Source organism: Parasteatoda tepidariorum, chromosome 10 (genome assembly GCF_043381705.1).
Source record: "Parasteatoda tepidariorum isolate YZ-2023 chromosome 10, CAS_Ptep_4.0, whole genome shotgun sequence".
Lineage (NCBI taxonomy): Eukaryota > Metazoa > Arthropoda > Arachnida > Araneae > Theridiidae > Parasteatoda > Parasteatoda tepidariorum.
This window is the reverse complement of record NC_092213.1, coordinates 75,114,075-75,130,200: the sequence shown is the minus strand read 5'-3', so window position 1 is coordinate 75,130,200 and position 16,126 is coordinate 75,114,075. Positions and strand designations below refer to the sequence as shown.

The following is a 16,126-nucleotide window of genomic DNA, read 5'->3' as shown; positions in this document are numbered from 1 at the left end:
AATTCAGAAAAGACATTTTCACTTTTAATTAAAAATCTTACTATATGAAGAAGTAAGGGATATTTCGCCAATATTCCCTTTCAGATAGTTCAGAAGCTCCTACAAATTAATTGGAGAGATATTCTCATTAGTGAAGGATGCTGTTTATATACTACGAGAATAATATTGATTGATTCGTGAAACTGCCACCCGAGGGCGCTGGGAGCTGATGAGGGATCATTTGAGAGTCAAATCTAATTACGTTTGTTTGATTTTTCTTCTTTTTATATTTTGAATGCGGTTTGAATTGGAGAACTGTTGAGAGGAATAAAATTAATAATCTTTTTACTGTTGAAAGCTTATTTGTTTATTTTAAAAGAACATTTTATAGTGTTGCCATTTTCTTACAAATAAATAATGCACAATTTAAGCTTCAGTGTTTATCAATAAGAATGTTTTTATTTGGTTTTCTTAATATTCTAAAGTAAATATTGTTTATCATTTTTCAACCAATTGTATTAGGGTTGAATAATTTATATGTTAAATAAATTCAATCTTATAAATTTTCTCTAATGTTGTTTTACTTGTATTTATTCGAAAATAATTCATCAGTTTTTTAAAAAAAAATTTCTTGTGCATTTTTCATTCGAAATATTTTTTCAATTACTCTATTGTATTTTTTGTTTGTTCCTACTTGCTGTTGCAAGTATATGCATTTTAAAGTATTTGTAAATAAATTTATTAAACTTTAAAAAATTGATATTTTCTTGGGGGATTATATTAAGTCCCCTTTAATTAAATGGGTGAAATGTTGTAATTTGTGAAGAAAAAAATTTTTTTAATAATATTTACATAATTTGGCGGAATTTAAGGTTATATGCTTTTCAGAATTAAAACATTAATTATCCGGTAGTGGTTTTATGGTATTTAATGTACAGAAATATTAAATGGTTGCTGGTATTTTCTGGATGCTTACTGAAGCATAAGTAAAGGCTAGTGTATTCTTGATGTTTTCAGTTTTGAAATAGTAAATATAGGCTAGTGGTTTCCTGTATTCAATTCTGAAACAGTATATATATAAGCTAGTGGTCCCATATATAATCTGTTTTCAATTATGAAGCAGTATATATTAGCTAATGGTTCCTTACATAATCTGTTTTCAATTCTGAAACAGTATATATAAGCTAGTGGTTCTATACATAATTTGTTTTCAATTCTGAAACAGTATATATATAAACTAGTGGTTCCATGCATAATCTGTTTTCAATTCTGAAACAGTATATATAAGCTAGTGGTTCTATACATAATCTGTTTCCGTACAGAAATATTAAATATTAGCTAGTATTTTCGGATGCTTTCAGCATAAAAGAATTTAGTATAGGCTTGTGGCTTCCTGTTTTTTCACCACTGAAACATTACATATAGACTAGTGATTTCCTGATGTAGTTTCCTAATATTTTGATGACATTTTCGTTTTTAGGAATGGACTGACAGGATCAGCAGTTTGTACTTTCAGTCTTGATTCAATCCAGGAGGTATTCAACGGGAAATTCAAAGAACAGGCCACTTCTTCATCTGCCTGGTTGCCCGTTCTCAGCAGCAAAGTTCCCGAACCAAGACCCGGACTCTGCGTCAACGACACTCAAACACTTCCGGACTCTGTCCTGAATTTCATTCGAGGTCATCCACTGATGGACAGCGCTGTTGCTCACGACAATGGAAAACCAGTGTTCTTCAAGAGAGATATCCAACTTTCCCGACTAGTCATTGACAAATTGGAAGTGGATGGTTTGCCTTTTACAGTCTTCTATGTCGCTACCAGTAAGTTGTTCCATCTTCAAACCAATTAGGCTTAGCAAAAAGTAATTTAGCTTTACAAAGCTTTAATTCGGTTCGGTAAACTAAAAAGTAATACAGCATTAGAAAAGTAGTTTCATCATCATCGTAGTTGGTCAGATAGCCCAATGTTAGACAATGCCTTCCTCTGAAGATTTCTCCACGACGACTTCCGATTTACCTTGGACCTCCAATTCTTTTTATTAATTACAAGAAAACCAGACTCCACTGAGTCAGCCCATCTCAACCGCGGCCTGCCCCGCTTCTTGTTCCAGTGGGTCTAAAAATCAGTAACTTTTTTATTGTATTGTCATCACTCATTCGAATCACGTGGGCCATCCAATTCATTCTATTTATTTTTATGTATTTAATAATATAAGGTTGTTTATAAATCTTGTACAGTTCAAAGTTAAATCTCCTTCTCCAATTGTTGTTTTCATTTACACCAACAAGTATACTCCGCAAAATCTTTCTCTCAAATATTGCGATACAATTTTCCTCCAGTTNAGGTCGACGGGATAACCCTCAAAAGCTTATGTCAAGACTGGCCGGACAAGAGTTTTGTAGATTAAGAACTTTGTTTTTTCTAACAAAAGTAGTTTATCTTTGCAAAAAAACTAAAGCTTTTTGTAAAACTAAATTTTTCTAAAATACTTCGGGAATGTAGGAAATGAAATTAGAATTAATTTTCAAACATTAGAAAAAGATCATTTACGAAATATTTCGAATTTTTCAAAATATAGAATGATTCCCAGAAATCAAGGTCAGTATGTGAAAAACATTTGAATGATTTCAGCAGAAAAAGTTATCATAGAATATTTAGAACTCCAAGTATGGAGGACAACGACAGTATAATACGGTATGCGTCTTAAAGTCCCTTATAAACGTTATGTGCACAACTTCAAACATTTCATGACACAGTTATAAACAGCATAAAGGTTTACCTATGAAGGAGTTAATCTCTTCAATTTATAAAACATTAACTTGACTAGACTTTTTACATTTTTATTAAAATAACCCATTCCCGCTAGCTATAGCAATGTAGCATTAATTAACTAGTGCTTCATAATGTCTTCTACACTAAGAAGCGCAATAATGCATTTTTGTTCTCTTTTTCTTTTGTTAAATGCTATTTTCTTTAATAGATGATGGAATTATATACAAATTGGTCGAATGGTATAACCGGGATGGAGAAGAGCATTCTAATCTAATCGATATTTTCGAAGCCACCACACCTGATCCTATCAGGTCCATGGAATTTTCCAGCAAGGTAATTATCTTTATGACTCATGATTAATAACTAATTAATGTTTCTTGAATACGTTCTATCTGTCTCTGACATTTTTGAAATCTTTATTGAAATGGAAGAAAACCGGAAACAAACATGTATTTAATAGGAAAATTTTTATTCTTTTTCTTTAATTAATCGATTTGTATGCTGGAGTTATATACTTTTTTTTTAAATAGAATCGGCCTCACGGTGATGCAATTTTCCTACTCTCCACACTTTTCCCCTTTCGGTAAATCTTGTTCGTTCCAACTTCTTACTGCAATCTTCTATCATGAGAAAATTGCAAGATTTGGCGAAAAATGGTAATGAAGAGGGGGAAAGTATGAAAAGTAGGGAAATCACTTGACCTAGAGACCCTTATTCTATTTAAATAGAGTATAGGTTTACACCTATCAAAACTTGAGTTCGAAATCATTTACTTATTTTTCGAATAGAATTTATAACCCGCTATCGAGCTGCCTCTCTATAATTGCACGAGACGTGCTTTTTTGTTTAAAAAAGTTTCTCAAATGCATACGTTTAAAACTTCTTTGTCAGATTAATGAATTGTTACCTTCTATTTCAGCACAAATCATTGTACATTTCATCTGATTCATATATCCGGCAATTTGACGTCATCATGTGTAAAGGAAGATATGACAGTTGCCTGAGATGCATTCAGGACCCTTACTGCGGCTGGGACAAGGACCACAACGAATGCAAACCTTACGTCACAGGGTAAATTACATTTTGTAGTGTTATTTTAGCGTATAAAAAATGATTGTCTATCGTTTAAAAAATTTTTCATTCAATTTAACGGAAATATGCATGGAAAAAAAATTAGTATTTAAAAGACTACTAATAGGAAGCTTTTATCGAAAGCAAAACTATCTAACCAATAACTTTCTAAAGATGCTAAGAATATTTCTTGTTGCAAAAATTGCCCAAGTGAACTGTTCAGTTTCACACATTGTCCCACAGTTTCACACATTGAGAATGAACCTCCTATTCGTAAAGCTTCTAAAAGAGACATTTTTATGATGTTCCATGAGAATGGTTTCACATTGTTTCATGAATATTAACCTCTATTCATTAAGCTTTTAAGAGAAATTTTTATGTTGTTCCATGAGAATAGACCTTCTATTCATTGAGCTTCTAAAAGAGACATTTTCATGATGTTCCATGAAAATGGACCTTCTATTCATTAAGCTTTTAAGAGAAAGTTTTATGTTGTTCCATGAGAATGGACCTTCTATTCATAAAGCTTCCAAAAGAGACATTTTTATAATGTTCCATGAGAAAGAATCTCCTATTCATTGAGCTTCTGAAAGACATTTTCATGATGTTCCATGAGAATGGATCTCCTATTCATAAAGCTTCTGAAAGAGACATATTTATGATGAAAAATATAATTTTGATAGTATTTCATCATCATTCTTTTTAAAAGTGTATAGAATATCTATCACCTATTCTTATATTTTTTTAATTATTATATATAACGTACAACAAACTAATCTAATTATTATTTTTTGCAGTCTCCTTCAAGATGTTACAAATGCAACACCAGGAATATGTGACAGTAGTAAGTATTTTTATTAAATCGAAACTAAATAGAATCATTATGTGTTTGTTAAATGGCATTGTCATAATAATAATTGTTTAATAAAGTTCGCCAAATTCTTTAGAATGCTCGATTGCTATTATTTTCTATCTTTATTTTAATCGAGTGTGTGTTTAGCTGTGTGGAAAATGTAAATCATGTTATGGAACGACTTTCTTCACTGACAGCACACAGAATTCTGTGTTTTGGCAACGAGAAATAGTTTTTCTGGAATTATTTATTCTCTTTTCAATTTGTCTACCATACTTATGTTGCCTACATTCTATGAAATGTCAGTATTCTGTAGAATGCCTTTGTTTTAGAATAGAAAACCTGGCGTTTTTAGGCAATGTATGAAATATAGCACCATTTTATATTTTATCTACTCATTTTGTAGCTTTTACATTAGATATTCTATAGAATACCTTGTCAAATGAAAAGAATGCCTGACGTTTTTAGGCAATGTATGAAATATGAGCTCTATTTTATATTTTATCTAGTCATTTTGCAGGATGCCTGCAAATTTTACATTAGAAATTCTAAGATTGATTGAACGTAGGGTTTAATGGCACAAAGTCCAAAGATGGACATGCTGTGCCAAACAAATGGTTTCTAAATAAAGGTAATAGAAATTCTAAGAGTCCAATGAAGGGAACCGGGTTCGAATCCGGCGATGGCTGGTTGATACGAATTCCGCACCCGGCTCGCACCGATCACAGTGCTGTCGTAAAATATCATCAGTGGTAGATGGAACATGAATTATAATTATCTTGCCGTCAGACTAACAGTGGGAGTTTTTCGTGGTTTTCCTCTCCATGTAGTGCAAATGCAAATTAGTTCCATCAAAAAGTCCTCCAGAAGGGTAAATTTCTCCCAATACTTGATCTCTTGTCTTCTGGCTTGGGTTATAAAGCTACGTAGTTGAACACTTGCAGTAGTAAACCCAAAAATTGGGTCTGCTGTTCAACGACGATTATAAAATAATATAAAATTAAATATCTTGTCAAATGAATAGAATGCCTGACATTTTTAAGCAACTTATCATATATGAGCTCTATTTTATATTTTATCTAGTCATGAAAATTATGTACTATTTTATCTAGTGTAGAATACTTGTAGGTTTCACAAAATGCATTTCTATTCAATTTGTTAAGTTATCCTTTGCTGTATTAATTCACGCATTCTGTAGAACACTGGATTTCTTTTGATATTCATTTGACGATTTTGACGTTAACCCAAACATTAAAGTTGAGAGTTAAATAAGTTTATTTTTTAGGTGTAAAAAATAAGCCCCTGCACGTATACTGGGGACAGAGTGTTCATCTGGCGTGCAATATCCACCTTCCTGGTGCAGAGACGGCCATCCCTGGTGCATCCAAGTGGTTCCGGTACAGCCGTGAAAAGGGCAAGTACGAGGTTCAGCAGAGAAGGGACAAGTACATCTATACTCAGGACCAGGGACTGGTCATCCTGTCCGTCACGGAGAGGGACAGTGGACGTTATGACTGCAAGCTGGGTCCCAATACTCTCTGCAGTTACAATATCACTGTAGACACTAGTAAGTAACAAAATCACCTGTATTTTACAGTACAATGATATTTTACTTTTAATTAGGTGTTAAGAAAGAGCAACTCGAAAGATGTTTTCTGACATTGGTAGCTCTAAGACTTGCGTGCAAAGTCAAACACTTAACGGTGGAACACTTAAAAGACGACCCTTGATCCTTTCGCTGATTGGTTAAACCTATTCGTGATTTACTATGAACGGTGTCTTACGATCTTTTGACATCTATGAAAGGTACAGAAGCGCTATTAGAAGATACCTTAGTCCGAGTTTTACAAAATAAACCAAATTCTGCTATTTGTTGAGATCTGGGGTTCGAAGCCAGTTCTACACCAGGCTAGAACTATTCAAATTAATATTTTTACGTACGGGAAACGAAAATCGGCACATTTCTTAAATGTCACGATGATTAAAGCTTTATCTTTTATTGAAAATAAAACAATTTCTTTTTCTGAAACTGTACCAAAACGACTTCATAAGATAACAGAAGTTATTTTTCAAAATTCTGTTTTACAAATTTGATGATCTGCAACTGCATATGAAATGTTTAGCTGATTGCGTAGATTTATTTAAGTCGGACACAAAAAACTAAATTTGAGCAATATTACGAAGAAAAGTTTTACATTTGTTTGCATGTTCGTATAAAACAAATAACCTTAAAAATATTAAAGTAAAAATATTTTTTTTCTAGGAATATCATTAACTTATTTTTCTGTGGGTTTTTCTTGAAGAGTGCCCTTAATATTATGCATTTTTAGTATCTCATGTCAAAAATAAAGTGAAATAAATTATGCAGTATGCACATTAGAAAGTATGACAAATCACTATTTAAAAAGATTGGACTAAAAGCACCAGAGCTTGATAAAAGAAAAAATAGTCACATTTCACCTCCTTTCTACTTCCTAAAGCAATCAAACAGGTTTTGTTTTTAATATGGCCTTCCTCATTAATGATTCATCACGTTTTAAAACATTTTCATTTAGTTTTTCTTCTCTGGTAAATATTTATTTGAAAATCCCATTATGTTCACATTTGACTAAATTTTTGAAAGGGATTCTAAATATATATTAAGAGTGGTGCTTAAGAGAAACCTTGTGGATTATTTAAGGAAAGCCTCCAATCGTAATTTCTTCAGTCTTATGACAATAAATATCAAATACTAATGGGAATAGCCGATGTGCCTCAGGGATTAGAACACTCTCTTCCAAATTAGGTGATCCAGGTTCGAATCCTAGCGATGGCTGATCAATTCGAATTCTGCTCCCGTATCGTATCGACCACAATGTTGATATACAAAATATCCTCAGTAACAGACGGATCTCATTGCCTTGTTGGACAAACGTGTTAGATTTTCGTAGTTTTCCCCGTCATGTAACGCAAATGCAGGTTAATTTCATCCAAAAAGTCCTTCACGAAGGAAAAGTCCAATGAGGTGAACCGGGTTCGAATCCCGGCAATGTACGAATTCAGCATCCGAATTGCGCCGACCACAGTGCTGACTTAAAATATCCTCAGTTGTATACGGATCATGGGTTAAAGTCCCCTTGTCGTCAGACTAACCGTGAAAGATTTTCGTGTCTTTCCCCACCATGTAGCGTGAAAGCGGGTTAGTTCCATCAAAAAGTCCTCCACTAAAGCAAATTTTCACCAGTACTTAATCCAGGAGTTCCCTTGTCTTCTGGATTGATTTTAAAACTACAAGGCTACCGAGTAACAGTGATGATTGAAAACAGAAAAAGCGACTTGGCTGTTCAGCGCTGGTTATAAAACAAAATAATATTAATGACCAAAAAAGGTACAAAGCGAAAAATAAAAAACGGGTCATCCTGAATAACTTTTAATCCAATGATCGGATCTTCACGTTTTAGGACTCAATCTTAATAATTAAAGGGGGTGACTTCAAATACGCTAATTAATTAATGTAGACTATGTATTAAGTTACGAAATCAGACACAAAAACGGACTATCTCTGAATAAACATGCCTTTTTTTACCACTGATTGGCGTTTCTGATCCCTGAGATATAGGGGGTAACCACATTCTGGGAAATATGGTTAGGAGTTTGGTCAAAAGTTAGGACCCCTTAATTTTAACTTTACTTCTTGCGTATTTCGCTTTTCTCGAATGTTTTTAACGAATTGAAATATTTTTGTAAACACTTATTTGTAAACATTATAAAATTCGTTTGTCATAAAATAATTCCATGCAAGAAATAACTTTTAGTATACATTTATTATTTTATATGATAGTCGAAAGCATTTTGAATTAAAAGATTTTTTACATAATTTTAAATCGCAAAATACAAAATTTGAGCAAAATCATTTGAATCGAACCCTTAAAAATCGAATTTTGAAAATCATATTTCTTAAATATGATTTCTCGGGAACTATTCGACCGATTTATCTCACATTTTGTATTTTGCGAACTAAAATTGCATTCTGAATTATGCAAAAAATTCAAAATTCTTTCCGACTGCTGTTGAATAAAATAACGATAAAAATTTCCTGAAAGTTGCTTTTTGCATGGAAATATTTTTGGATAAAAGAATTTTATAATTGTGTGCAATAATTTATTAATTCACCTTGGAAGTTAAGGAATTGAAACTCTCCTGACCAAACTATTGGAACCCTTTTTCCCAGATTACGGCTACATCTTATAATTTCGCGGTCAGAAATCAGAATCCGTCAAGAACAAAAGATAAGGTATATTTTTTCCAAAAAAAGTACGTTTTTGTGTCTGATTTCGTAACTGAAAATATCGTCTGCGCTCTATTTAGCATATTTGATGTCACCCCTTTTAATTATTAAGATTGAGTCCTAGAGCAATAGTTATATCAATAGTTATTCAAAGTTATTTTATTTTGCGCACTGTACACTGTACTCTATTTTTTGCTTATCTTTTATCATTGAACCTATTAATACTTTGTATTCCTTATGTATTTTTAAATGTTAACAAGTATTGTTTTTTTTCTTTTAGAAACATGTAGCGCTCCAACAGATGTGGAATATAGAAAAGTCTATTCGGACTGGTGTCACGAGTTTGAAAAATACAAATTAGCAATGAAGACGTGGCAGAATAAACAGCAGGTAACTTTCATTTCAATTCTTCTCAGTAGTATAATGATGCAAATAATTTAAAATCAAAACTTTAAGTGTAAAGGAACTATTATTATACTAGTATTATACTATTATATATCTATATTATACTTACCATATAATATAGATTTATAAACAGGGCTAAGATATTGATGATGAATGCCTTTTTTTGCACCATTTTTGTTTTTTCTTAGATAGAGCATTTTTTTATTTTAAGAGTTGATATTTTTATTGCGAATTTACTTTTTTCTTTATATACTATTGTAGATTTTAGATGCATTCCAATAACAAGCATTGATAATAATGTGAGTTTTTCAAGAATTTAGTGACAGATAATACCCTAGCATCACCATTCTGCACATTTACAACACCTTATATATAACCTTTATTATTTGTTGTACAGTGCATCGAAAAAAAGGACCACCCTGAATAAATTTTGATCTAATGATCGGATCTTCAATCTTAAAATTTCGAAGAGGTGACCTCAAATATGTTAATTAGTGCAAACGATATTTTAAGTTATGAAATAAGACGCAAAACCGTATTTTCTCTAAATAAATGTATATTTTCTTTCGATGGATTTGGATTTCTGACCCCCAATAAATAGGGGTAGCCGATATCTGGAAAAAATGATCCAAATAGTTTGGACAGGAAAGTGATTCAAAGTTTGAACCCCTTAATGTTAATTTTACTTTTTTGCATATTTCGTCATATCTAGAGAACTTTTAACGTGAATTGAAACATTTTGGAACACAATTATAAAATTCGTTTATTCAAAGATAATTCTATGCAAAAAAATAAATTTTAGTAAATATTGATTATTTTTAAGATTTTATTAAATGATGGACGAAAATATTTTTAATTGCAAGGTATACAATATTTTACAACATTTTAAGGAACGTGGCCAAAAATATAAAATGTGAGCGAAATAGGTTGAATAGTTCATGAGAAATCTAATTTTAAAGAAGTCATATATTTAAAACTCGATTTCTCAGGAACTATTCAACCGATTTTGCATGAATTTTTTTTATTTTGCCATGCAAATTGCACACTTTAAAAATTATGTCAAAAAATTCATACCTTACAATTCAAACATTTTTCGACTATGTATTATCATATAAAATAATAAATATTTGCTAAAATTTTATCATTGTGTGTAAAAAACTTTCAATTCGCTTAAAAAGTTCGAGATATGGCGTAATACGCAAAAAATAAAATTACCAGGGGTCCAAACATTGGACCGCTCTCCCGATCAAACTATGGGAACCATATTTGTTAGATTGCAGCTCCCCCCTATTTTCCGGGAGTTAGAAATCGGTAGCAAAAGTAAACTACATTTGTTACAAAGTAGTCGTGGCAAACTACAAAAATAATGTAGTTTTTCTTACCACTGAATACGATAATGTTTGTCACATGACATACGAACAGACAGTAATATTGCCTAATAATTAATTAAAAAAATACGTAGTAATAAAATAGCACATCAAATCTTAATCAAAAGTCACTTGTTTTTCATTAAAATTACCTGAAAATACAGCTTTTTAAATTTTGTCTTTCTTATTTCAGAAATGTCAACTTGCCCACCCAAATGATGTCACATATCAGGGGAGTCCACCCCTGTAACACTATAGCGAGAGACTTTGCCGAATTACTTTTGATTGAACTCTCCCTTCGACCGCTGGTCGGCAGGGTCTGGCCACCCCTCTTGACCAGAAGGAAGCCACCTTGTTTATGACTTCTTCTGAGAGGCCGACGCTCATTAACAAACTCTGTACATAAATAAAACACAGTTCATCTGACATTCATCTGTGATGATTATTTAAATAATATTAAAGTAAGAAGAACTATTTAAAGGGACCTTTTAAGTGACAAGGACTATGCCAAAGACTCCTTCTAGATGTTCCTCCCCACAAACGGGATTATATTGCTCCGTCGAAAATGCTCAAATAATTGGAGAAACATCCGAACATTGGATAAACAAACAAATTGGAGAAACTGCTGCTGCTGCTGTGCCGATTCTCGTATCGGATGATGCGTTTTAATCAGTGATAAGTACACGTGATGGGTAGTTGCTGAAAGGTGTACGCACTTTCGATTGCTGACTTATCTCCTGGTACGAGAATTGAGGCATTTAAGTGATGAAAATAAACTGTACTGATATTGGCGATTTCATGTTGATTCTGGTCTTTAATATTTTCAGTTTTAATTTTATTCGATACCAAATAATACATTAAATGGTGTCAGTTTTTAATGCCGGATTTTTTTAAAAAAAATAGTAAGTATTCCAAAACAAAATAGAAGTTTTGAAAAATAAATACTCTCATTCACTTAGATCTAATTTGCGATTATTTTGATTGAAGTTAACCTAATGATAAATTATTTTGATGAAATTAACCAAACAAAGCTGTATCTTCTTTTGTCATTTTAAATTGCTGTAATATTATTGTTGCTATAATATTATTGTTGCTATAATATTATTGTTGCTATAATATTATAAATTGCTATAATATTTTACATTAAAAATGAAAAGAAAATAAATTTCATTTTTATTTTCTGAAAGAAAATTTCATCGCAATTTATTTTATACTAAACGTTGAAAAACTTTAAAAAGAGCAATCATTTTAAGAATAAAAAATGTATTAGTTTAAACCTTTACAAGCTTTTCACAAAAACGTGTTTTTTATTTTTTTTTAAAATGATAAAAGTTTTTAAAATAAACGATAATAACTAAATTAGTCATTGTAATGGGTAATAGTTATTTCATATTTAAAAAATTTATGCTTAAATCTAAAAATTATTTATTTTTTTTGGAAATATATCAATGATTTTCAAATTTGAATCCTGCAATATATAAGTTATATTTACGTAGTAAAATTTAAGTATTATTCTACATACGTATCATTCTATAGGCGTATTTACGTATTATATAATATTTACATATTTCTTCTCAACTTGTCATGCAAAATTAAAAATTTACTCAGTTCAAAATATAATCAAATAAATTGAATAATTTCTAAACATATGTGAGTCAGTTAAAATTTTTAAAAAAATTCCCAGCTAAGAAAAAATTTTGCTATAGATAAAAATTCAAAAAGAATTGATTTTTATCATGAATTCATCGAAAATAGGAGTCATAGAATAATGAACAGAATCGACTTGAAATCGAAAATATCAGACAATTGTAAAATGAAATTAACTTATCATTTCGAAAACTCGTCTGCGTGTATGTGCGTGTCTATTTGTTTAGAAGTAGCTAATGTCAATGTCTGGAAAAAAGGAAAAGTATGCGAGAAAAATTCTGTTCCAGAATATTCTTCTGTGGATACCCCCACCCCCTTCATTCGAAAAATCAGCATTTTTTTTGCTTTCATTATCTGCCAGCTTCTTTCACAGAAAAGAAGTTAAACTGCAAGCTTGTTTTATCGATAACAACGCAATATCGTCGAAAATGTTATCGCAGTTTTTTCCGTACTCGTTTGTAAATTGTGATAATTTGTTTATATCAGTCATTTATACATAACTGTAAAAAATTTCTCATTTTAATGTACAGCCATTTTCTATGCATTTTGAGTGCTTATTTGTATTTTAAGTTTGTAAAAATATCATCTTTATGTATTATTCTTGTAATTGATATTCATGTTGTATTATTGTATGTTTTAATAACACTATTCTGCTAATTGTGTTTATTTATTTTTAAAAAAAATGTTCTTTATTGCTTTTTATGAACGCAAACTGATTTCTAGTGATATCTTGAAATTATTGAAGAGTTATTATTAATATAATGTGTTACTTAAAAAATGAATTTATATTAGTTATATTTTAGAAAACAGAAGAACTTAAAAATTGTGAATAAAGCTTTTATTACAATCATTCGTTTCGGAAAAAAAATTACCAATTTTTAAATACTTATAGTTTATAAATAACGCATTGAAATATACTATTTTTTAATTTATATATTTCTGTTTTTGTTTTACTAAAAAGAATTCATGGGTTTTATCATATCTGTAAAAATAAATTTAAAAATAAAAATTAGAAATAATAAAAAATTTTATTCTAGCTGTATGGTAATTTAGATTAAATGAATTGAAATTAATTATATTCAGTTTACACTTGCATTATTTATTTTTTTAATATGTAATTTGAAATTATATTTTTATTTATATGCGGATTGTGAAATTTAAAAGTAAGAATAAATTTATTTTAAATAGTCAAGTTCTATCTATAAACAATCAGTAATAATGAATAAAGAGTAAAATAATAGTCACCGTTTTGAACTAAAAATAAATATGAGTTTACCATCTACTGGTATCATATTTTGAGTTTTATTTTAAAATTAAAATTAATAACTGTTAAAGAATTTTGCTATAAAGTTAAAAAGAAAATCTTATTTTTTCAAGTGACTTTTCTAATGATTTTAAGATCACAAAATGTTTATTCAAACTATACTTGACACTATCTAACAATATTCTATATGTATGCCAAAATTGCAACAATTTCATAGCGACAACACTAAATTCACATAGCTTTTCTTAAATAAATTATATTCATTTTTTTGAATTTATTTTTTGTTATAAAGTTTTTTTTCTTTCCTGAAAAAATACACAAAATTTTAAATTATGTAGAATAAAAGTTTTCTGCCTAATTTTAAAAAAAAATGTTGTTGCAATAAAAATTAAGAATGTTGAGTGCTATAATACAAATATTTCAAAAGCAAGCAGTTTATATAGAAAAGTTATTTTAATAAACTATTAACTAATTTAATTTTCAAAAGGATTAGCTTCATAATATTTCCCTAACTCTTCTAGATACTCAAAATTTATACACTCTATTTTGCTTAAGTTTGATTGTATTTATGTTCTTTTGTTTCAAATATGAACGTTTTTGTTCTTTTTAGTCCGCAATTAACTAAGCAGTCTAATATTATATTTTGCACCATTGCAAAATACTTCAATACTATTAACTACACTAAAATTGTGTTATTAATAATAAGCAAATTTTATAATCGTTTTTCTTTGAGTTCTTAAAAAGAAAAACCCATATTATAAGAGTAAATTCCTAGTGTTATTTACATAATTTTGAATGATTTTTCTTTTCTATCTTTAAGTTTACACGAATACTAAATTGTGATAGACTATGAATGATACGAAAAACATAAAATTAATATGAAAAATATTGAAACTCATAAAAAAAAAACAATTCTTGGTACTTGTTATAAATTTCGTACACCATTTTTTTGGTCTACGAAATTTATTTCACAAAATAAATGGTAGTTAACGTGTTAATTATAGCGCCTTATTATTAATTTATTTTTTTATTTGATCAAAAACGGTTGACGTGATTATACATAAATGCCGAATTCTTAAAGTACTATTATATGACAATTTATACAGTTCACAAAAAGGAAAATTTATTTAATGAAAGAACTTTATTATAGTCTAAACTCTAAATTTCACTAATTAATAAATTAAATTTGATATGGAATACTTTATAAATACAATAAAAAATAGTAAATTCTTTAGTTACAATTTATCGAAACGGTTAACAATTTTAATTAATTAGCTACTAGTCACTGTAAAATTAAAAGCATGAGATAAAAAAAACTCATCATATTAATTTATTAGAAATATTTAAATCTACAAGGAAACATCGAATTTCAGTGTAATTAACAAAAATGATAATTAAAAAAATTCAATGTATGAAATTATTTTAATGAACCAACTAGTTAACTTTTAACTAAAACGATGTTTTGAGAGAATTTCCTTTATTATATTAGTTAGAATAAAAAATATAAAATGTCTAGTTACTTATAAAAAATANTATCTCTCTAGCTCTCCCTTACAAACAAATAAAATAAACTGTGTTTTTTAAGTTCCACCTTTGAAAATTTGATTTCCGAAAACTTCTGTGATCAATGATTTTTTGAAACATCTGAACCTTCGATCTCCGGAAACTTCCTGATCACTGTTAGCGAAAAATCCGGAAAACCAGATTTTTTCCGGAGCACAATCAGCCCTGCGCATAAGCAGTAATATATCTAAAATGTATGATAGCTAATTAAATATTAAACTTAATTATATTCACAGTGGAAGAGCTGTGATGACTCAGAGGATAGAGCATCCTCCTTCCAAGGAAGTGAATCGGGTTCGAACCCCAGCGATGGCTGGTCTATACTAATTGCGCATCTAGCTCGCACCGACCACAATGCTGACGTGAAATATCCTCAGCGGTAGACGGATTGAATTGAATGTAAGTTTTAATGGCGCAAGGTCCAGAGAGGACAAGCTGCGCCACAGCGGTAGACGGATTGTGAGTTAGAGTCCTCTTGCCGTCAGGCTAACAGTGGGAGGTTTTCGTGGTTTCCCTCTCCATGCAACGCAAATGCGGGTTAGTTCCATCAAAACAGTCCTCCTGAAAAGCAAATTTCTCTCAACACTTGATCTAAGAGTTCCCTTGTCTTCTGAATTGGGGTTAAAATTACAAAGGCTACGGAGTTGAATATTAGCAATCGTAAACCCAAAAAATCGGGTCGGCTGTTCAACGACTGTTATAAAATATATTCACAGTGACAGGTTGCAGACTCTACTTTTTAAGAATGTAAGGAGTATTTTTTTTTTTTTTTTAATTTGAGAAACGTTACTCAAGTTTAAAATTGAAGATTTCTAAAAATTTATTTTAAATAAAAATGAAAAAAAAATGAAAGAAGTTTAAGAAAACTTCTTACAAAATTTCTAAATCGGAAACAAAACAAAAACTTAAATATCGGTCAAACTTAATTTTCGGTTTA

At 30.1% G+C, this 16,126-nt stretch overlaps 1 protein-coding gene across 3 annotated transcripts in view; it reads left to right on the top strand.

The window, feature by feature from the left end:
* The window catches only part of LOC110282721 (semaphorin-2A), a 535,140-nt gene extending 523,503 nt beyond the window's left edge, over nucleotides 1–11,637 (top strand). For 2 of the 3 annotated variants that reach the window (XM_043041274.2, XM_071186784.1), the window contains 7 exons: nucleotides 1,460–1,800; nucleotides 2,961–3,085; nucleotides 3,672–3,823; nucleotides 4,621–4,667; nucleotides 5,962–6,243; nucleotides 9,224–9,333; nucleotides 10,909–11,328. In XM_043041274.2, the coding sequence (XP_042897208.1) occupies nucleotides 1,460–1,800; nucleotides 2,961–3,085; nucleotides 3,672–3,823; nucleotides 4,621–4,667; nucleotides 5,962–6,243; nucleotides 9,224–9,333; nucleotides 10,909–10,965 (1,114 nt within the window). In that variant the 3' untranslated portion in view covers nucleotides 10,966–11,328. Of the gene's footprint in view, nucleotides 1–1,459; nucleotides 1,801–2,960; nucleotides 3,086–3,671; nucleotides 3,824–4,620; nucleotides 4,668–5,961; nucleotides 6,244–9,223; nucleotides 9,334–10,908 lie in introns of all 3 variants that reach the window. The other variant, XM_043041275.2, reaches the window with a different exon arrangement.
* The last annotated feature ends 4,489 nt before the right edge of the window (nucleotides 11,638–16,126 follow it).